A 23,787-nucleotide genomic window follows, 5' to 3' on the forward strand; every position below is an offset into this window, starting at 1 on the left:
ACTTAGACAAAGGCCATGTCATTTGATTATATAATCAGAAGGATTTTTAAAATATAGTTTTCATACGTAGTTTGAAAATTTTTAATTCAGTTTCCCTAAAGGTATCTTATTAATCAGGATACCTGTTGACCTCAAAGTTTACCCTCTGATAGGTGAGCTTCAAAGAAAAACCAAAGATGGCATCTTCTTTCAACTATCCAATACCTGAAAAGTTTAAGAAATGAAATAAATTCATATCAAGCATGTCAACCCTCTAAATCCACTATGTGTGTTCCTCCTTATGTATTTCCTCTGTTTAGGGGTGGGACCCAAAAGTCCAGGATGATGAACTTACAGCTGATGAGGCCAGTTCCAGAAGGACCTTAGAGTTACAGGGTGTTTCCCAGGATACTTCTCTGTCATTGAAGGATGGTTTGAAGTGCTCAGTTTTACCTGTGAGTCCTCATTCAGACATATGGAAGGAGCAACTGGAAGATTCAACTCTGAAAATATTCAAGGAAGCAAAAGACAATTATCCTATTGCTTCTCTTAGGAGCTGCTCCCTCTCCACCTCCACCCTCTAATGAAGGGAAACTATGTCAACCTACACTGAATAACGGTGAAATACGGAATTATGTTTGCAACTCCGTCTGAAGCACTTCTTCAACAAGCAAGGATTTAGAACTCATAATACAGCAGGTTCTATGTTATGTGCTGGGGATACCAAGACATAGGTGAAATAGTCTTTCTCCTCAAGGAAGTTAGTCTAGCCAACAGTTTACTGGAAGTGGAAAATATTCCAGGTAGGTTTACATGTTGTTCAGTTATGTCTGACTCGCCATGACCCCACTTGGGTTTTTCCGGGCAAAGATACCAGAATGGTTTGGCATTTCCTTCTCCAGCTCATCTTACAGGTATGGAAACTGAAGCAAACAGGGCTAAGTGACTTGTCCAGGGTGACACTGCTAATAAGTACCTGAGGGCAAACTTGAACTCAGGAAGACGTGTCTTCCTAACTCCAAACTTAGCACACTAAGCATTGTGCCGTCTAGCTGCGCATAGCAATATATAACAATACATAATCAGCCATGAGGATGGGGACAGGGAAACCTTGATTTTACAATACAGTAAAATCGCATTTAGATATTTGTAATAATTGATCAATCAAATCTGGCCTCAAACACATGAATAGCATTGATATGCTATGGTCCATGACATCACAAAGAGTTGGATACAACTGGGTAATTGAAGAACAACAAATAATTGATTCCTTAACTTCAGTGACACAAATCACCCTTAACCCAATTTATCCCCAAGAAAGTTAGGAAAGGGGCCCTACAGTAAAGAAATGCTGCCTATCACATGTTAGCCACATAGAAGTCTGAGGCTAATTTCTTGTTTGCATCATTGTGTAGTCCAAAGAATATTATCCTAGGAATCTCCAGGCATGAATTCTAACTCTAGTTCTAGAAATTGCATCTCAATCAACAAAATTTTATCAAAGGTTCACTAGGTGCCAGCGACTCTGCTAAAAACTAGAGATATGAATAAAATTATAAATCAAAAACCAAAATATCTTCTTCCCTTGAGGAGCTTACATTCTATATAACCTGGGCCAAACAACTTCTCTTTTCTAATTTCTATTACAGGACTGGACAAAATAGTCTCCAAGGTCCCAATGAGCTCTAACATTCTCTGACTCTAAATAATTTGTTTCCTTATACCACTATTCTGTAATGCTCATTGGTCCTGATAATGTTGAAACATAATGTTATTATTACTATTTCTTAAACCAACAGCTTTATTGAACTCTCAAAACAAAGAAAAGCCCTGAAGTGATTTTCCTTCTTGTGCAGTTCTCATTAATGGTGACACAGTCTCGCTTAAAACACTTCAGATTCTTAAGTAATAGTCAGGAGGAGTCAAGCTGTTCACAGTATTCCCATATCTCATTATTTAGCACAGTGTGATTCAACCCACAAAGGGTAGCCCATTTTATAAGGTTCTTTTTTTAATGAAGAATTACTATGTTCAAATATGCCAAAATAAAAGAATCCTTCAAATTGCACTGTTTGGGGAAGATTGCAGATAAGGAGGCATATTAAGTGAGCTTCCTTGCTTAGAAATCACAAGAGACAAAGAATTGAAATACCCATGTATTCCTCTTATTTTTAAAGTGAAGATAGAAATGGGCTAATTGCTTAATAATTAACTGGTGTAATTCAAAAATAAACTATCAGTAGAAGGGAGGGTGAAATTCCAAGCAAGCATATAGTCATTTCAATGTTTAACTTGTTCAATTTAGCTGATCAAGATGGTTCAAGATTTTTTTAAATTCAAATCCATGAATGTAGGGGATCATAGTGTGACAGCTTTCTTCACTAAATGGTAACCCATCTATGACTCAATAAAAAAGTTTAAGGAGTCAGACAGTTAAGTTCCAAAAGCAGAATTTTAATCCAGTCTTCCTAACTCCATGTCCAGGGATCTTATCAACTGTACTGCAATGCACCTAATGAAAAATCAATCAACAAACTTTTATGAAGCACATACTGTGCTAAGCACCTTAGGGATACAAAAAAAAAAAAGCAAAAGACAATTCCTGCCCTCAAGGAGTTTATAAACCAATAGGGGAGACAAAGAATTATATACTAAGCAAGTATACATAAGGTAAAGAGGAGGTCAGTAGGCTGAGAAGAGGAGGGAAAGCATTCCAGTGTCCAGAGCTGAGAAAACAGAGTAACTTATTGGTAAAATAGCCAGCCCAGTTCACTGAATTTAAGAATACATAGTAGGGAGAAAGAAATAAGAAGACTGGAAAGGTAGGAGGAGGTTAGGGTATGATGGGCTTTGAATGCCAGAGTATTTTGTATTTGCTCCTACTAGGCAAAAGGAAGTCATTGGAGTTCATTGATCAGGCAAGGGTGTGGGTGTGGGAGAGTGGGTATGGGAGGTAGGTGTGGCAAACAGGATCAGACCTACGCTTTAGGAAAAGAATTTTGATGACTGAATGGAGAATGGATCAGAGTGAGAAGAGACTTGAGGCAGGCAGACCCATGAGGTCTTGTATTAGTGTGGCAGTAGTAGAGGAGGGAAGTGGATGTATGCATATATAAGAGATGTTGCAAAGGAGAAAAAGATATGGCTTGACGAGAGGGAAAGATAGTGAAGAGTTGATTGTAAGTTGCACTTTGGGACATACTGAATTGAAGATATCTAATGGATAGAATAGGCTAGATTTGGAGTTAGAAGACCTGTCTCTGGACATGTCACTCAATCACATTGAGACTCAGTTTCCTCATTTATAACATTGGGAAAATAATAGCACCTATCTCAAGGGGTTGTTATTAGAATCAAATGAGATAATATATGCAAAATTGTATGCAAAACTAAAAATTCTATACAAATATCAGTCATTATCATTATTATTCATTTTATATGATTAATTATATCATACCATCTTTTTTGTATACATACATCAGCAATGCCAGATCACTCTAAACTGGTTCCAGGATTTATATCAGCCATATAGTTATTGCCTCCTAATGAAAGCTGAAACTATTAAGATTATAAGATTCACTGATGAATAACAGGTAACAGCTACTAGAGCTAACCAAGCAATGAGGTGTTCACTAGATTACAGCTTGTCATCAAGACAGACTATAAATGGAAGGTCGAATGTGTACAAGTCACATACATTGATCACAGAGTGAGTTTCATAAATATTTATTTAACAGTGAATGAACTTAGAAGAACTGTTTCACTAAATCAGTCTTAATGAATTTAAGGAAACAAACTGAGAATGTATGTCCAAAGAATAATTTTACTTTCTTTCCCCTCATCAATTGATCAGTCAACCAAAAGCATGTATTAAGTACCTACACTTTCCCAGGTACTGTGAAAAGTTCAATTAGATTGTATGACTACTATTATACTTCCAGTACAGAAAAATTGCTAAGAACATGTTTAGAACACCAGAGAATGCTTCTGAAATAACAAGAGCTAACATAATAAAATGTTAATTAAAAAAATAAAAAAATCACATACATTGTTGTTTTTTTTTTAAAAAATCACTCTTTAAAATAGCACTATAGATTCTACACTTCCTATTATGTAATTGCAAAACTGAGAGGAACCTTAAAACATCCTTTCTATCATATCTATTCTCTTATGCTAGATCTTAGAGTTACAAGTAGAAGGCAGTTAAGAAGACCTGGGTTCAAATTCTACCACTGGCAGAGAGTTGTGGTGTGCAAATTCTGGACTTATTTCACGGTACTGGACTTTCCTTAACTAATGTGGCTTTTTAATTAATGTTTGTCCTTTCTGTGGCAGCTGGGGTCATAATTTAGAAAATATGGAAGATAGGATTTGTTTTGAATGAATATGGAGGGAATTTCACCATTCATTCCTATTAAAATGCCAGCTATTATTTTATTTGTCCCATACCCTTCTTATACATCTGATAAATACCAGTCTGTTCCCAAAACAGCAAATGTATGTGTTGAAAGACTTGAGTCAATAACTTAAAATAAAACTGAGTATCTCTACCAGATAAATACCTTTAAAGCACACTATTCTATTTTTAAACCATTCTCTGGAGTTTTAGCAAGGCATTTAAACCCTGTTCACTTTACCTAAACTTGTTCTGTTCTACACAGGGCTCTATACCAAAACTAAGTTTCTATAAAATTCATTAATGGAATGAGAGAGCTGAGGGGTGTATTTCAGTGTTTCTTTTGCTAATAAAGAAATCTACTTTTGGATCCCAGATATACACAGCACAAAATGAAGCATGGCCAATAATTAACCTATAGGATCAAGTTATGGATATGTAGCCTGACAGATAATTTAATACCCACTCCTGGACTCAGATCATTCAATGTAACTCATTACTAGTTCTCCATTATTTCTTTCTAATTGTATTGTATACTGTTTTATATTTTACAGAACTTTCCTAGCATTTCCTATAAGGTATACAGTACATCTCATTTATTCCCATTCAGCTGATGTGGAAACTAAGACCCCAAAAATCCAAGTTCACAGGTTAAGGAATTGACAGAGCTAGGATCTGAACCCAGATATTCTAATATCAAATCTACTAGATTTTCCCACTCTATCATGACTGGTCTTTTTTATGAAATTTAATACCAGCCAAAGATTCAGTCCCTATAAATATGTGGAATAGAGCAATTGAAAACATTAATATCTCCTAATCAAGCAAGTAAAAATTCTCTTATGTTTAATAATTTTTCATTTACTTGTAAAAACAACTTTTAACATTCATTTTTTAAAATTTTGAGTTCCAAATTCTTTTGCTCCCTTCCTCCCAACTCCTCTCACTGAGAAAGCAAGCAATTTGATATAGGTTATACATGTGAACTCATTCAAAACATATTTCCATATTAAGTCATGTTGTGAAAGAAAACAGACAAAAAAACAAATGAGAAAAATAAAGGGTTTTTTTTTTTTGCTTTAAAAAATGCTTACTTTATTCTACATCCCAAATCCATCATTTCTTTCTATGGAGATGGATAGCATTTTTTATTATAAGTTCTTTGGAATTATCTTACATAACTGTATTGCTGAAAATAGCTGTCATTCCAGTTGCTACTGTGTACAATATTCACCTGGTTCTGCTCATTTCACTTTGCATCAGTTCATATAAGTCTTTGGAGGTTTTTTCCTGAGAGCGTCCTGCTTGTAATTTCTTATAGTACAATTGTATTCCATCATAATCATATACCACAATTTGTTCAGAGATTCCCCACTTGATGGGTATCCCCTCAATTCCCAATTCTTTGCCACTACAAAAAGAACTGCTATAAATATTTTGGGGTATATATAGGTCCTTTTCCATTTTGTTTTTTATCTATTTGGGATACAAACCTAGTAGTAATTGGTTGGTTGTTGCCCTTTGTCCTCAAAGAAGATCAAAAATGACACCACTATTTTGGAGTCAGGGTACAGTGTGTTTGACTGTGGCTGATCCAATCAATAAGAACTCAGAAGACTCTACCACAGGTCTGGCGTAGATAGTTTGTATGAGAATTCGGAGTGGAGATATCTCTAAATTGGCACATCACACATTTATTTTGAGCTACTGCAATTCTGCTTTGCTCATAGAACACACTGCGTTCTTTGATGTGGGCACACCATGCTGGATGGTCCTGCGCCAGTGTCTCCTATGTTTTACAATCAATTCCAAAGTTCTTAAGAGAGACCTTGAGAGTGTTCTTGTATCATTTCTTTTGACCTCCTTGTGAGTGCTTGCTTTGTGTGAATTCTCCATAAAACAGTCTTTTAGGCAAACATACTTTTTGGCATTCAAACAATGTGGCCAACCTATTGCAGTTGCACTCTCTGCAGTAAAAGTTTGAATGCTTGGCAGTTCAGCTCAAGAAAGGACCTCAGTGTCTGGTACCTTATCCTTCCAGGTTATCTTCAGAATCTTCCTAAGACAATTCAATGGAAATGATTCAGTTTCCTGACATAGTGCTGACATACTGTCCAGGTTTCACAGGCATACAACAATGTGGTCAGCACAATGGCTCTGTAGACCTTCAGTTTGGTAGGCATCCTAATGCCTTTTCTCTCCCATTCTTACCTTTGTAGCCTCCCAAACATGGAGCTAGCTCCAGCAGTGGATGTTTATCTTACTCTCTCTCTCCTTTCACCCTGTCCATCCCCAAAAGTATTTTGCTCCTGACTATCACCTCTCCCAATTTGCCTTCCCTTCTATCTTTCCCCTGCTCTTCTCTTATGCCCATTCCCTCCTACTTTCCTGTAGAGTAAGCTAGATCTCTATGCCACTTATCATCAATGTGTATACCCCTTAAAAGTATACTGCCAAGGTAAGTAAACTTATCCATAGCATTAAGAATTTCTCTATTTGTTGTAACCAATGGTTCCAGGTATAGATAGTGTGGTACTGGCTGGTGGAGAAGCTCTATTTTTTTGGTGAGAATTGTTAGGCCAAAATTAGGACAAGCAGGAGAGAATCGATCCATACTTTGTTGGGTCTCAGCCTCAGATGCTGTGTTGAGTGCATGATCAGAGGCCAGTTCTATACCACCATTTTATAAATAGTGGTATCCTCAGGTCAAAGGGTAATTATGGTTTTATAGCCCTTTGGGAATAGTTTCAACTCCACCAACAGTGCATTAGTATCTCAATTTTCTCATATTCCCTCCAACATTTACCATTTTCCTTTTCTGCCATATTAACAAATCTCATAGATGTAGGGTGGTATCTTAGAGTTCTTCTAATTTACATTTCTCCAACCAGTAGTGATTTAGAGCATTTTTCATATGGCCATAAATAACTTTGAAAACTGTCTGTTCATATCCTCTAAACATTTATGAACTGGGGAAGGGTTTGTTTTTTTTAAATAAATTTTACTCAGTTCTCTACAGATTAGAGAAATAAGTCTTTTATCAGAGAAACTTGCTATAAATTTTTTTCATTTATGCTTACTGTGTATTCCCTCCATTTTATTTCAATCCATTTATCTTTTCCTCTTTCCTTTTACCTTGTCCATGCTCAAAAGTGTTTTGTTTCTGACTACCACCACTCCTAATCCACCTTTCCTTCTATCTGCCTCCTGCCCTTTTCTTATGCACATTCCCTCCTACTCTTCTGTAGGATAAGATAGATCTCTATACCAAACTAAGTGTGTATGCTATTCCCTTTTTGAGCCAATTTGAATGAGAAGTAAAATTCAACCCTCCCAACTCTTCCCTTCTACTGTAAAAGCTCTTTTACACCTCTTTTAAGTGAGCTGTTACCACATTTTTCCTCTCCCTTTTCTCTTCTCCCAGTGCATTCCTCTTTCTCACCTCTTAATTTTATTTTTTTAAATATCATCCCGCACCCACGCACTTTGGATATATATACTTCTTCTAATTACCTTAACAATGAGAAGTTCTTATGAGTTATAAGTATCATCTTCCCATAGAAGAATATAAACAGTTTTACCTTATTCAACCCTTATGAGTTTACCTTTTTATGCTTCTCTTGGGTCTTGAATTTTAAACTCAAATTTTCTATTAAACTCTTATCTTTTCATCAGGAATGCTTAAAAGATCTCTATTTCATTGACTATCCATTTTTCCCCCGAAGAACTATATTCAGTTTTTCTGGGTAGATGATTCTTTGTTGTAATCCTAGTCTGTTTGTCCTCAGGAAAACATTTTCCAAGCCCTCTGATCCTTTAATATAGAAACTGCTAAATCTTCTCTTATCTTGATTATGGCTCCACAATATGTGAATTATTTCTTTTGGCTGCTTGCAGTATTTCTTCCTTGACTTGGGAGATCTGGAATTTGGTTATCATATTCCCAGGAGTTTTCATTTTGAGATATCCCTTTCAGGAGGTGATTAATAGATTGTTTCAATTTCTATTTTACCTATTGGTTCTAGAATATAAAGACAGTTTTCCTTGATAAATTCTTGAAAGATGATGTCTAGGATCTTTTTTTTTGATCATAACTTTGAAGGTGTCCAATAATTCTTAAATTATCTCTCCTGGATCTATTTTCCAAGTCAGTTATTTTTCTAATAAGATATTTTACATTTTCTCCTACTTTTCCTTCTTTTTGATTTTGTTTTATTATTTCTTGTTATCTCATGGATTCATTAGCTTCCATTTGCCCAATTCCTATTTGTAAGGAATTATTTTTCTCAGTAACCTTTTGGACCACCTTTTCTATTTGGCCAATTCTGCTTTTTAGGAAGTTCTTCTCTTCAGTTACTTTTTGTATATCTTTCTCTATTTGGCTAATTCTGTTTTAAAGATATTCTTCTCTTCAGTGGATTTTTGTGCTTCTTTTACCATTGATCTATTCTGTTTTTTAAGTTCTTTTCTTCAGCATTTTAGCTGTTGACTCTTTTTTCAATATTCTCTTTCATCACTCTCATTTCCCCCAATTTTTTCTCTATCTCCTTATTTAATTTTTTAAATCCTTTTTTTTGAGCTCTTCTAGGAATTATTATTTTGGGAAGGGGGGAAGAGAGACCAATTTACATTTTCCTTTGAGGCTTTGCATGTAACTATATTTTTGATATTGTTGTCTTATGAATTTCTGTTTTTATCTTTCCTGTCACCACAGAAACTTTCTATGGTCACATTCTTTTTTGTTTGTTCATTTTCTTAACCTATTTCTTCACTATTAACTCTATGCTAAAGTGGAGAACTGCTTCCTGGATAGAGGGGGAACTGTCCCAAGCTTTAGGTTTTTTATAGAGATAGTTCTGGAGGTCTATATGTTTTCTGTTCTTCCAAGGTGGTATATTCTAAGAAGAGGTGTGTTTACTATTCTCCTGCTCTGTGCTCTAGTCTGGGAGTGACCACTAGCACTCTTTTCCACCCTGGAACTATGACCAGGATCTCTTCTCCCCTGAAATTGCAAGCTCTGGTGTGCTAATGCTTCTCTTCACCCTGGGACTATAACCCATTATTGCAATCTGGAAACACATATGGGCAATGCAAAAGAGTCCTGCATCTAGTATTAGCAAAGGGAACCCCATAATCTCCTTCTAACCAGTTGTCCAACCCCCACTGTCTGTTGGCTGAGAGCTCTGAAAGCTGCTGCCACAGATTCAGTTGCCCTAAGGTCTGCTACTGGTTTGCCAGGGTGTTGTCTGTGCTGCACTGCACTCCAATTTCACCCTGGAGCAGCAGACCTTTCCTGCCAACCTTATCAATTGTCCTAATCTAGAAAATTGTTTCAACCTCTTCTTTTGTGGATTCTGCCACTCCAGAATTCATTTTGAGATATCATTTAAAGTTGTTTGGAGGGGAATTTGGAAGAGCTTAGGCAAGTCTGTACCTTTTCTCTGGGTCTATCACCTTGGGTCTATCCTTCAAGTAAAAGTCATTTTCTCCAACTCTGACTTTACTATCCATGAGGATTTGATAATAGCAGTAATATTTTCCCTCTAAAATATCCTTATGAAATATTTTTTTCTTTAATATTCACTGTAACTAAAGTAATATAGCACAGCTTTATTTTGCAAACTTTAAATACCTATAGAAATGCTGGTTTATTATTTTGGAGAGGTACATTTTCGTCATGACAGATTTTAATGTATTATAAACAAGGAATGATAAATAATCTCTGTAAAAACATGTCAAAGACATTTTTGACTCATGGGTAAATTTGATCTAAGTGAGACAGAGTTCCACAAAATTGTCAGTCTCAATCTCTCTTTCAGTCATCAGAGCACAGTGTTCAGTATTCAATCCCCGCTCAATATGGTTCAGAAATTTTCCCAGATCATATAAAGTGAGGCATTAGCATATTACATTAAGACAGAGCTCAGTGGCAAGACAAAAGTCAAGATAATTGGTAATGGCTCTGGATGCAGTAGATGACCTTGGCATCTTTGGTGTCTGACCAAACTGTAAGAGTTCCACAGCATGCTCTTCTGTCTCCTTTGAGGCGTTTTGAAACAAAGTATTCATGTTCACCTGTTCTTCTAGGAAGAAGTCTTCATACTTAGAGTAGACAACCACCTCACTCACGAATGGGTGTGGGGCCTGTCATTTACCCGCAATTTGGTTTAGCCCATTTGCCAAAATGGTTTTACCAAGGTACAGCTTCTGTACATCCCATAGCTTCTTGTTCTTCTTGTTCTCCTTCTTCTTGTTGTTCCTCTCCTCCTCCTTCTCCTCCTTTTCGACATTAGAGCAAAAAACATCAGATGAGCATGTGGCAAATGCAGAGGACAATCAAAGGACATGCTCCCTTGGTACCTTCATCTCAAGGAAGGCCTCCAGCACATGGGTGAACTTTTACCTTCTCCCTCTCTGGAAAAGTTATAGAAGGACATGACCAAGAGTTAAAGAGGATGGGTAGGCATGGATGGATTCTGACCCATATCATCAGAACAGTCATACTCATGGGATCCTATGTCCATTTGAGTGTTAGAATTATTAACAACAAATATTTTATAATTGATTTGAGAAAAGTTAATGAGCAAATTATGGGCATTCTATGTCATAGTGAGAGATGCATTTATATAACAACAAACCAATGGGGCCATGATTTGACTAGAAAGAACCATAGTAGTAGCGATATTATGGACGGGTACTTTTGAAAGGGTTTTTACTGTACACAGAATTGATCAAACAACACTGAGAGTATTCTATATGCTTGGCACAAACCACTCTCCTTTTTATGTGTTCAATTGAAGCATCAAAGAGAAGCAATTCCAACTGAAACAATTTCCCCATAGATTTCCTTGTGTTTTGACCATTACCACATAAGGCCCCTGAGCTCTAATCATTTTCTTAGGTAATAAAAACTGTGTCTAGACTACTGATACAATTTTCCTGGCCTGTGATTTCCTTGTAATGAGAAAACAGCATAAAAGATTTTTTTATTACTTTATGGCAGCTTAATTTTGCTTTGATATTTTTCTCCATGAATTTTTTAGCATAAAAAATATAAAAATGCTTCATTATTTAAGCAAGACCAAAGATGAATCAGTTGGCATAAATTAATAAGTATCATTAATAACAATTTTGAAACACTACTTCTATGACAAATATCAATATGTACATTCTACAAATATAATAATGGAGTAGGTCTGCAAAGCTTTGGAAACAAGTTAATAAGCTCATTAATACTGAAAAACTTGTCATTTAAGAAAAACTTTGCAAGTAATTTAGAAACTAGTATGGCCATCAGTCACTTTATAATAACTATTAAGTACTGTAATAGGAACTGTGCAATAATTTTCTGAAAATTTTTTGTGTTCAGTATTCAATCCCCACTTAATATGGTTCAAAAATTTCCCCAGATCATATAAAGTCAGGCTTTAGCATATTACATTAAGACAGAGCCAGCTTACTTAGATTCTTTCTTCAGTTTTAGCTATATACCACAACATCCTATTTTTATCCTAAGCTTTTTAACCTATTTTATTTTATTTATTTTAACCTATTTTTATTGTTGTCATGTTTCTATTTTGTTTGTGATGAAATGCTATGTTTGCTCATTTAAGTTTATCTTTTTAACTCTTAGAACTTTTAAAAGTATCAAGTATCTAAGAATCAGGTAAAAGTCAGGCACCTGTAACATGTGGGTCAAAATTAGTAGTGGTGGGATTAATTCAAATAAAACATGAACAAAATTATATCCATACACTAATCATATGTGAAAAATACAAATTAGATTCTGAGCACCAGCTAACAAGGTCTTTAGGAAAGATGGAGTGAGAAGACTGGTATCATTTTAAATAGGTTTTCAGGTTCTTTCCCTGACTAGAAGTATAAATAATCATGATAAAGAAGGAAGGTAGAGACTAACAATTTATATTCCAAGGGCCCACACCTTGGAAATAAGGAGCATAGAGACAAGAGGCATGGTTCATAAGGCAAGTAGACTGGGCAAGAAGGCCCAGCTATAGCTGTCATGTCTTAAGGAAAATGCCAGCTCATGTCAAAATTAATTAATTAATATTAATAGTCAGTTACATCTGACCTAATATGTATTATGAAGAATAAAATAATTTGTTCATTAACTAGGTTAGAGAGATATCACCTTCAATCTTCTAGAACTACTAATGCCAATTGACATTTAAGTGAGTTTATTTAGCAATAAAAATTATGGAATATTTCTGAACAAGGAATCAGGAAGATCTGAGTTCAATTCCTACCTCATGCACTTCCATCAGTGTCTACCCAAGTTTCCTTTTCTATAAAGTGGGGATAAGAATAGCATCTATCTTACAGGGTTGTTGTGAGGATCAAAAGACATAATATATGTAAAGATCTTCGCAAACATTAAAATGTTATATGAATTCTAATTATTATTATTAAAGAAAGAAAATTAGGTGTTTATGGTTAAAGTTAACATTGCTTTAGTAGTGTTGATATTTTCTGGAATTGGCCTTTAAGCCACTGCATCTGTATTACAAATGTTTACAAAAGTATACTTTGTTTTGATCTAATATATTTTATGCATGCAAATCTTGCATAAGATGGTTCATGAAAGAAATGTTTCCCAAAGGCATTGCCTACTCGGACTTGACCACATTAGCACCTTGGTGCTGTCTGCATCTCAACTACAACATTCCCAGACTTGAGCCTCTCATGTGATTCTCACATAGAAATTTGAAATTTCAATGTCACCTTCTGTATATGCCACTTCCAGGCACATATACAAAAGAAAAAGAAAAAGGAAATAAACCAATCTCAAGAGAAAAATCCATTCAGTAGTAAGGGTGGTGCAAATGAAGTCATAAACAAAGCAAGTAGGTAGGGGTCAAGGGCAAGTCATTTTCAGCTTCTTTATGAGGAATTATTAAACGTCTTCAGGAAATAGTAAAGGCAGTTGTTGACAGTAAGACATACCACCCTGAAATGTTACCAATGATTTTTAAAACAGTTCAAATCCTTTTGTTAGATTGTGCATAGGCACTGCCTACTGCTAACAAACCGTAATTCCTAAGATTTGCACCCACAGAAACCAAGGTCAGGCCTGAGCTATATTGACTGACTACCCAACATGAGTAGAAGTCATAAGATAGTAATTTAAAATTTCTACTGTTTTCATCGTGTAGAAATCTACCCTGGAGAAGAGGGCTAAAAGTTGGGGAAAGACATGAATTTTCTCAAAAAAGAGCAAGATGAAAATGTAACCAACTTGCATGCAAGTTCAGAATGAAAAATTACACATCAGCCAAAATTACCTATTAGCTAATGTGGGTGGTGGTCTTATACCCCTGTATCATTTTCACATGCCTGTTCATTCACCTAAATTTCTGCCTCTACAAAGAATCAACATTCATAAAGAATGTTCACTAATCACAGCATTTTCACTGAGCGATGGTTTGCCTTCAGATCCTCTGATTGCTTGAAGAAGGTTGCTTTGAGCCCACCAACTTCAGAAGGTGAGTGACTAATTGAGTGTATATTTTTACCTAGAGGTTTTCAAAACTAACACAAGACTCCAATTTGGGGTGTCGTTTTTTTCTAGTCTCTGCTTTCCTAATAATATAGACTCCATGTAATTAGGGCCTTTTCAACTATAAAGAACTTTAAGAACTGCTGATTTACCAAATATAAGCAGTAACAGGTCCTATTAAAAAATCTGTCCCATAGGAAATTTCCTTTCAATTAAACACTCAGAGGTACACCTGGAACATTGTTTATATTGTTCATGGCATGAAACACATGTGAATTTACCAGTAAATCACATAACTGGAGGCTCTTAAATGTCACATTGTGGGTAGTAGCTTTGCTTTTTATAGCATGCTGCGAATAAAATTTAAAGTTACCTCCTTTGCTTGACATGAAACTGGCTTCTAAAATTAATTGGCTTTTGATTGACTCACATGGACTTTGGATAAAAAGAATCAACCAACAGAGACGCTATGAATGCGTGATTATAGGAGGTAATTAGGTTGTGTTTTTATGTTGTTTACTTAGTCAAGTCCCCTTTTATTTTTTACTTACTCCTATTTTTAGTGACAAAATAAAACTTCAAGAAGATTTCTCTCATTGAGATAGCTGAAAGATAAAAAAGGTTATGGTTTCATATGTGCATGACAAACACATTCCCATTTCTAAATAATATTTAAAGTAAACCATTTTGAGTACAATTTTGATGCTTTGAGAACTCTTGTGTATTAAATGAAATACACCATTCCTACATTTTAAAAAATCTGATAAATGACATTGGGAATATGACATATAAAAAATCCAGCAGCTTTCATATTTTTCAGCTACATGATACAGTTGAAAACCCAGGAGAGGGTCAAACCTGGAGTCACCCAGCATAGAGTTTGAACTTGAGTAGGTCCCATCAAGTGCTCACTGGCCAAGACACTCAGCTCAAAGTTCATACATACCACTCCCACTCCAGCACCATGAATGCCATCCTTACTGTCATGTTCTCTCTCTCCTTATTCACTCTTTCCCTAATTCCTACATACGTCTTTAATATCTCCTATATGCTAAACAAGAGAAGATAGGGGATAAGTTCCAGAACTTGACCTATGATTTTGTGGGTACATGGAACTCCTTAGTGAGGAAACGTCCCCTATCAATGGAGTTTGGCACCTTCTCTGCAACTTAAGAGTCTTAAATAATTGCCTAAATTACTGAGATGTTAAAGTGATTTCCCCAGGGTCACACAGCCAGTATATATTAACCTGAAGTAGGTTTTCCTGGTTCCAAGGCCACTTCTCTACCTACTGTATTGGGGGGGGTGGGACCTCTAAGACCTTTTGATAACCCTTCCAGTCCTTTCCATTTAATTGCTGAACTTCAAAAAAGGGGAATCTATACTCATCACTTTCCCCAATTTCTCATCTCCAATTCCTGTTCAATTTCTTGAGATATAGCCTTTGACCTCACTACCCTAATGTAGACCTCTCTGAGGTAATTATTAATTAGATGTTTTTCCCCCTCATTTTTCATCCTCTTTTACCTTTACATACCTTTTGACACTGTTGAATCCTGCCTCCCTTCTTGCAAAACTCTTTTTCCCAAAAAACCTCCCAAATTCCTTAATTTTCTTTATTACATTGTCATTCTCCATCACCTACACTCAATTATTTTTGACCCTTCTCCTTCCATCATTCTTCATAATTAATGCCATTGTGAAGTTTCAATTTTCATCCACATTTCACACATTCATCCTCTTTATTCAGAATGCCACAATCCTACTTTGGACACTTCTAACTTCCTGACTTATCTATTATAAAATAATTTCTTTATTTGTCTCCTTGTTTCCAGTCTTCTCCCTCCCCCAAAACTATCCCTAACACTGCTATCAAAATATTTTCCCTAAGGTGCAGTCCTGATCACCTCTCTCTTCTGTTAATGTCATTAAAGGTCTCTGCAATCTGTCCCCAACCTACTTTTCCCACTCTTTCCCATGATTTCTCTTTGCACACTACAAGTTTTAGTCAAAATCTACTACCATCTGTTTTCCAGTTTTGTTCTATTTTATGTCACATTCATATGTCAGTGTAGACTATCTTCCATCCCTGAAATGTATTCCCTCTTTATAATCACCCAATGAAATCATTTTTCTTCAAGGCTCAGTTGAACTTTCTTCTTGAAGATCTCCCTGATCTCTTCAACTGGGAATACTTTTTCTCCTCCTAAATGACTTAAAGAACATTCTAGAACAGGGATGAGCACACTCCTTACTTATCACTGATGTTACACTACTACCATTCACTAATAACCTATCCTCTTTCAAGGTGCACACATTTGTTTCTGCTACCTTCCTGCCATCTTTATTTTTGTTAGCTACTGATATCCAGTAGCTTCAATATTAATGTGATATATAATGGATGTTACTACTCCACTACATATTCTGTCTTCAGTCCCTACCAATCCAACTTCTTGCCTCATCACTTAGTCAATCTCCTTTCTCAGAATGAATAGTGACATCATAGCTACTAAATCTAATGGTTTTTTTCCAGTGTTCATCCTCTTTGAGCTTTGTAGCTTATAAGACTTCTAAAACACCACTTCCAACAGAAAATCTATGTTCCCTTGGTGGAGAGACATCATGTTCTCCTGAGCCTCTCTACTGCTCCTACTGATTGGTTTAACATTCTATCCCCAATTCTTTAAAATGATCATTGTCCAAGGGGTAGTTTGGGGCCAACTTTTTTCTCTACATTCTCTCTCTTCGCAATCTCATTTACTCTCACAGCCTTAACTATCACCTCTCTTCTGAACTCCAGATCCATATATCCAACTATCTAAATAAAGTATTTCAATTTCTCCAGCATTTCAACATTCCAGCTGATTATTTGTCTTAGAAGAGAAAGACTATAAGTATAAGAATTATTTAGTTTCTTAGTTACTTATTTAGGTTTTTTTTAGTTTAGAATTACTTAGTTTCTTGTTTATTCATACTGGTATTAATCCAGATATAAAATTCTATGAGAACATACCAATACAGACTAGAAAAATTATGTTGAGGTAGAAATTTTACCAGTTCCAGATTTGACCATTAGATGGTGCTAAGAGAAGATTAAAAGAATGTTAGAAATAAACTGCGTATGTCATAGATTCAATAAATCACAGGAATGGAAGGAGATTGGGCTGTCACTACTCTCTTTCCTAAACCATCATCAAAGAAAAAAAATACTTTTCTGAAAGATCTGATTTATATTCTCAATTAAATCTTTATTTCACCTTATCCCTAAGTCAGCCATCAAGCATTATAGATTCTTCCTTCTCAATATCTCTCGACTATCTCTTTTCTTACTTGCACTGCAAAAACTTTCATTACCTTTTCCCCCCCATAGAAACCCTTTGTTAGGAGAATTGCATCTTCAGCAGATAATTTGAGAATCAATTTACCTGAAACAGATCTAGTTTCTATGATGTTCTCCACACATGCGTATACTATTCCTTAAATTGCCTTAAATACCTTAAGCATCAGAAACTCCTAACAATATGGAACAAGATGGCTAATTTCCATCTGATCCATGTGATGGATCAACAGAACACTTCTAACTATGCGTCTGATTTGCACCTAGTTAGCCACTTACAATCTGGCTGAGAGAGTGACTGATTATATAGCACTTAAGGCTTATAAGTGACATTATACATTATCTCGTTTGAGCCACACAAAAACTTTGCGAGGTAAGTATTCTCTTTATTTTCATGTTTCCAGGAAGGAACAAATTCAGAAAGGTAAGAAAGTTTGCTTCTTAGGTGCACAGATTTGAGAGAAGATTTGAAAACAGTTCTTGACTGCAAGTCTAGCAACTTGATTCATTATGGACAATGTTTCTTACAGTATAAACTTAAATATAAAATTACTACACAAGCAAGAATGCAGATGACAATTATATAAAATACATCATGTACATAATTATTACTGAACTCAACTCAAACTATGAAAACAAAATAAAAAGATGGGAATAAACTCATACAGTAATTTTTAAAAATATATCTGTACCTTAGCAGACAACCCTCCAAAAGAAAGGGCAGTCACATTTATTACTTATCAGAGCTGATGACATGGGGAGGAGTTTGGCCTTGGTAGAGAATAAGTATCTAAGTCTCTGACCTGGCAGTTCTTTATAAAAGCAGATTTGTTCCTCTCGTATGTCTCCTCTTTAAATTGTACTGCATCTTATTACTGCTTTTTTACTTTAATGCATTAAGGAAGGGGATTATTTTGCTTTTGCTTCTGATTCTGAAAGTCTTATGAGAAAACATGATGAGAAAACAGCTAAATGGCAGGATGGGCAAAAAAGCCCATGTTGACTTTTGCCTGGGGTGGTTTACTACTTGTCACCTCTCCCTTATTGCATTCACCTGTGAAGATGTGAATAATGAATGCATAGGGGCTTTGCAAAGCTGAATAATTCATGGCACCTGATTTCAGGGACTTTATAATCTCCCTGCCAGATTAATCTTCCTAATAAATAGAGCTGATCCGATTACTGGCCCTACTCAAAACCCACTACCATTCTTCAAGTCACGCAGGTTCATAACCTTGTCATCCTCCTTGACTCTTCACTCTCACTCACCATCCATACCTAATTAGTTAAGTCCTAATGATTCTTTTTCCACAATATCTCTCATATGTCTTTTCCCTTCACTCTACTCACATAATCTGTACCCTAGTTGAAGACCTCTCACCTAGGTTTGTAGTAGCCTTCTAATTGGTTTCCTTGCACTTAGTCTTTCACTTCTCTGATCTACAAAGTTGCTAAGTTAATATTGCTAAAACACAGATATGACCACGTCACACTCTTCCTCAAAAATCTTCAGTAACTTTCTGTTTTCCCTGAGAGATAATACAAATTCCTCAGCCTAGCATTAAAGCTCCTTCACAATATGGTTCCTACCTCTCTTCCCAGGATATTTCATATTTTTTTTTTCATGTACACTCTGTACTAGTCAAACAGGTTTACTTTCTGTTTCCCATGCAAAATATTCCACCTCTCATATTTGTGCCTTTGAGCAGATGGTCACCCACGTCTGGAATGTTCTCCCTCCTCTCCTCCACCCTCCAGTATTCCTAGCTTCCCTCTAAAGTCACTTCAGGTATCCCCTCCTATAAAAGACTTTTCTTGATCCCTGCAATTATAACTACTCACTGCTTCTCGAAATTATTTTGTATGGAAATGAGAAATCAGTTGGGGAGTAGCTAAGCAAGTTGGGATATATGATTTGTGATGGAATGCTACTGGGCTGTGAGAAACAAAGAGCTGGTTGATTTTAGAAAAAACATGAAAGACTTGTATGAAATAACGGAGTGAAATGAGCAGAAGCAAGAGAACATTGTATATAATAACAGCCATATTGCTCAAAGAATAACTGTGAACAACTAATTTATTCTGAGTATTATACATATTCAAATCAACTACAAAGGACCTATGAAGGGAGATGCTATCCATCTCTAGAGAAAGAACTGATAAGCAGAAGTATGCACAGTATGGTTTTACATATGTATATTTATACCTCTCTCTATATATATGTACATGCATGTGTATATATATATATGTATATGTACATCTGTGTGTTTGTGTGTGAGAGAAATGATGGCCTCATCTAGTGTGGGGTAGGGAAGGAAGGAGGTAGATAGTTCAGAACTTAAAATATAACCCCCCAAAAATTAATTTAATTTTAAAAAAGACAAATTATTTTGTATACTTCTATATATGCTTTGTATTTACGTATCTCCTAACAGAAAATAAAATCTGGGAGGCTGGGATTTTTTTGAGGGTTGGGGGTTCTTTATAATCTCAGTGCTTCACACAGTATACTATATCCAGAAGATGTTTAGAAAAAGTTTGCTGAGTTATTGGAAAAGTACTCACATGAAAGAAACTCCAGACATGAAAGTATAAGAATGACTTGTTTTAGGTCTCATTTTGGAACTTTCCTATCTTTATGGTCTTCAATACATAGAAATTCATATAGGAGATTATTGAAATATGCCACAAGTTTTGGTCCTAATAACTTATATTAAGCAACTTCTAACTTGGTTTCATTGAGAAGTTCAGAAGATTAACAAAGACATAATTATTAGTAGAATATTCTGTTCAATTTCAGATGCCCCATTTTAAGAAGGACTTTGAGATAAACTGAAAAGCATGCAAGGAAGTGTGACCAGGAACATTAAAAACCTGATATCATGTTCCATGAGGATCAACTGAAACAACTAGGGACTTTTAGCTTGAAGGGAAAATTTGGTCATTGGGGAGCATAAGAACTGTCTTCAAGTATTGGAAGGGGGTTGTCATGGAAGAAAGATGAGACTTGTTCTACTTAGCCATAGTGTGCCCTATGCAAAAATGAAAATTCTTATACGATATAAGGGAAAACAAAAACTTCCTAACAATTAGAAACACATAGGTAGAATGCACTGCTTTGGGAAGTAGCAGGTTCCCCCTCATTAGAGATAGGTCTTCAAACAAAGTCATATGACCATTATAAAGTGCTTTGCGAGGGTATGAGCTGGATTAGATGACCTCTGAGGTCTTTCTTATAACTCTGAGATTCTGCAATTCTTTAATTGTGAAATGAAATCTTCTTAAGTAAACAATTTAAACGCTATACAAAGTTGCTTGTATCAGCTTTAAAGCACAAAACGTACAGTATAATTACTTCTCAAACGTGGTTATAGTATGCAAATCATATACCTGTGCTTTACAAGACTTCTCCCAGAATGAACTGACAGAAGATCCCCACACTTTGGGTCTTTGTTGGAGTCATAATTTTATCAATGTGTACATTTCTTCATCCATCAATGCATGTCATGTCTTCTCCATGTCTTTTTATCCTGTGTAATTCTTGTTTATATATTTTCCTCATAAAATGCTCCACTGAGGAGCTACTTTATGCCCTAGAAGCCTTTCCCATGTTCATTGGGTATCTTTGGAGTGTACCAATGTACCAATGGACTGTTCTTACTCATCTTTACTACATGAGCAGTACTGATCATTCCTTATTCTTGTTAATGTATTTTATGCCATCTCTTGAATCCGAATCTTAATTTGGTTATATCCTTAAGACTCATTCTCCCCTAACAGTCAACTTTTCATTGTCCTTTAAGTTACTTGTACTTTTGATTCTTCCAAGATTGTGTTTTTTCATAATGCATTTGTGTCACTGGGCTTTTCCATGAAGTAGAGCTTCTCTGTACTAGAACTAAGTGGCATTATAGTTTGGCTTCATCACTATATACATATTTTTTAAAATAGATAACTGATCTTTGAGTGAGAAAATAATGCAAGTAACAGGTATGACTAGCAGTTATAACCTAGAAGACAATATTCTCCTTGGTGGGGAAGCTCTGAAATCTTGATGAGAGCAACAATATCCAATAAGAAAAAAATGGATTTTGCCTTTTCTTTCAGCAAACATGGTCTTTGACATGTCTTACATAGGATACTACTGCTACTGCAAGCCATATTAGCCTCTCAGGGAAAATGTAATAAGGAAATACTTGGAGTGGGAAGGGGGTGATGAATATGCAAGAAAATACAATCTATTCTATTAAAGACACAACTGATTTGAGTGGAAAGAGAAAGTACTGGAGTTGAAATTAGATCAATCTGGAGTTGAATCCCTACTGATACTTACTAGCTGCATTACCATGGGCAAATGACCTAACCTTACTGCACTTTAGTTTACTCCTATAAAATGAGATTCTATTAATATGAGTTTTTATAATTACTATTTTGCTAGACTCTGTATTGATGCACAGCCTAGATCTGTCAAAAATTGGGAGTATTCTATTTGTTAAGTGATTTAGGCCAGGCCTATATGATATCAATTCAGCTGTTAAAAAAAGAAAAAAAAAACTAGTCAAATTCTTATCTGGTTATGTAACTAAGACATATTGCTACATTCAGAATGTTTTCACTTTTTAGTTGTGCTGGAATCATGCAGAGTTTTACCTATGGCTGTCACTGTTTAAAATAAATATAACATTGTTAAAGACAGGCTCAAGAGGAAAAAAAATGGATCACCCCTTTTTTTCTCTTCCTCCAGTCTCTATGGGGAAAAAAAAAGTATTTGTTAGCTGGGGTGATTTTACTGTTTTGCCCCAAACACTATAATTCAGGGAAATGCTTCAGCTTTTGACAGTAGAAGATGTATAAAGCCACAAAATAACAACATTTGATATTTCCCCAAAGTAATCCAAATTCAGGGCCCTTTAAATTTAGACTCCACTAGACACACTATGAAGGGCAGGATTATTCAGCTTTCCCAGACAGTCAGCCTCTAGCTAGTGTAACATAACTTCAGAGACTGTCCATGAGTTGCCAAATGATTGCTGTCATATGGATACAATGTTCATGGCAAATTGGCTTGATGCCAAACACATATAGTAGAGATCGGTGAGCAGCTCAAGAAGTGAGAACTTGCTGGTGCTAGGAGGCTTGTTCTAGGTTCTCCCACTGAAAAGACATAAAAGGCAATTTCCCAATTCCCAATTTCTGTATTTACCCACACTACCAATTTACACGCAACCAATGCCACAAGTTGAAGCTAGAAGAAGCAATTCAGTTCTGTTCAATAAACAGTCATTAAGCACCTACTGGTATCAGCACTGGAATACAAATAACAAAAAGACAGTCCCTGCCCTCAAGGAGCTTATTTCCTTTTGTTAAAAATCTAAAAAAAAGAATAAGGCAGATTTGTGAATACAACTTAAAAATAATAAGAATAAGGCAAAACTGTGTTATGGTTTTGCTTTTGTCTTTTGCTGGAGTCTACCACCAGTCATTTGGTTTAGAAATAGTCAAATGGTTTGTAGTTGCTGGCAATGGAACTATTCTTATGGAGGCTGAGATGTGGCATAGTGGATAGAGAGAGCTAGATCTGGAATAAGGAGTTCAAATTCAGCCTCAGACACTTATTCATACTAAAAGACTCTGGGCAAGTCAATTAGCTTCTGTTGGTCTCACTATCCTCATCTACAGATGTGAATCTAAGATGAGGGATGACAATAGCACCTATCTCCTAAGGTTGTCGTGAGGATAAAATGAGAGAATATTTGTAAAATGTTTTGTAGACCTTAAATTGCTATATACATGCTACATCATTATTGATTATTACTCAATGACCTGCGGACTTAGTCACAGTATAATTTAAAGGGGGGGTCACAAAATCAAGTATTTTTTTCCACTTTGAATAGTCATGACACCAACCCACCTGTCGAGCTTTCTCTCATGTTGCGTTCCTCTTTATCTTTTATACTCCAGCCAAACAGGGCTACTCTTCAGTTCCCTTACCTCGTCTAATCCACATTCCCCAGCAGAAGTGACTTTCCCCTCAAGTTCATTATAGCATTTATACCATGAAGCATAAAATTCTGAGCATGATCAATTTATTAGCAGAGCTAGCAATTATCAATTAATGGGATCAATGACTTCTGAGTAGCCAAAAGCCAACACCAAGATCAGGCAGGGTCTTTTATAGTCAAAAGCAAGAAGAAAATAAGGTGATCAAACTAACAAGAAAAGAAGGAACTAATCCAGTTCTAAACCCATTAGGCTCACCAACTCAGCTTTGCAGGAGCTCAGCTGTTGCAAGAATAGGGAACTTAACCCATTACAAATCTTTCCTTTTCTTGCTGTTCAGTCATTTTTTTTAGTTGTATCTGACTCTTTGTAGTTTCATTTGGGATTTTCTTGTAAAGATACTGGAATTGTTTGCCATTTCCTTTTTCAATTCATTTGACAGATAAGGAAACTGAGGCAGAGTTAAGTGACTTGCTCAGGGTCACACAGAGAGTGGCTGAGGCCATATTTGATCTCAAGTCTTACTTACCCAAAGCCCACAGCTTTCCATTGCAAAAA

General features: G+C 35.8%; 1 protein-coding gene across 4 annotated transcripts in view; it reads right to left on the minus strand.

Annotated features, from left to right (window-relative positions):
* Positions 1-23,787, minus strand: part of CPED1 (cadherin like and PC-esterase domain containing 1) — a 425,597-nt gene that overhangs the window by 286,617 nt on the left and 115,193 nt on the right. For all 4 annotated transcript variants that reach the window (XR_011976874.1, XM_072652906.1, XM_072652904.1 and 1 more), the window contains one exon: positions 335-482. Coding sequence is in view for 3 of the 4 variants with exons in the window: in XM_072652906.1 (XP_072509007.1) it covers positions 335-482 (148 nt within the window). In the remaining variant the exon portion in view is untranslated. The remainder of the gene's footprint in view (positions 1-334; positions 483-23,787) is intronic.

Source organism: Notamacropus eugenii, chromosome 3 (genome assembly GCF_028372415.1).
Source record: "Notamacropus eugenii isolate mMacEug1 chromosome 3, mMacEug1.pri_v2, whole genome shotgun sequence".
In the NCBI taxonomy this organism is placed as follows: Eukaryota; Metazoa; Chordata; class Mammalia; order Diprotodontia; family Macropodidae; genus Notamacropus; species Notamacropus eugenii.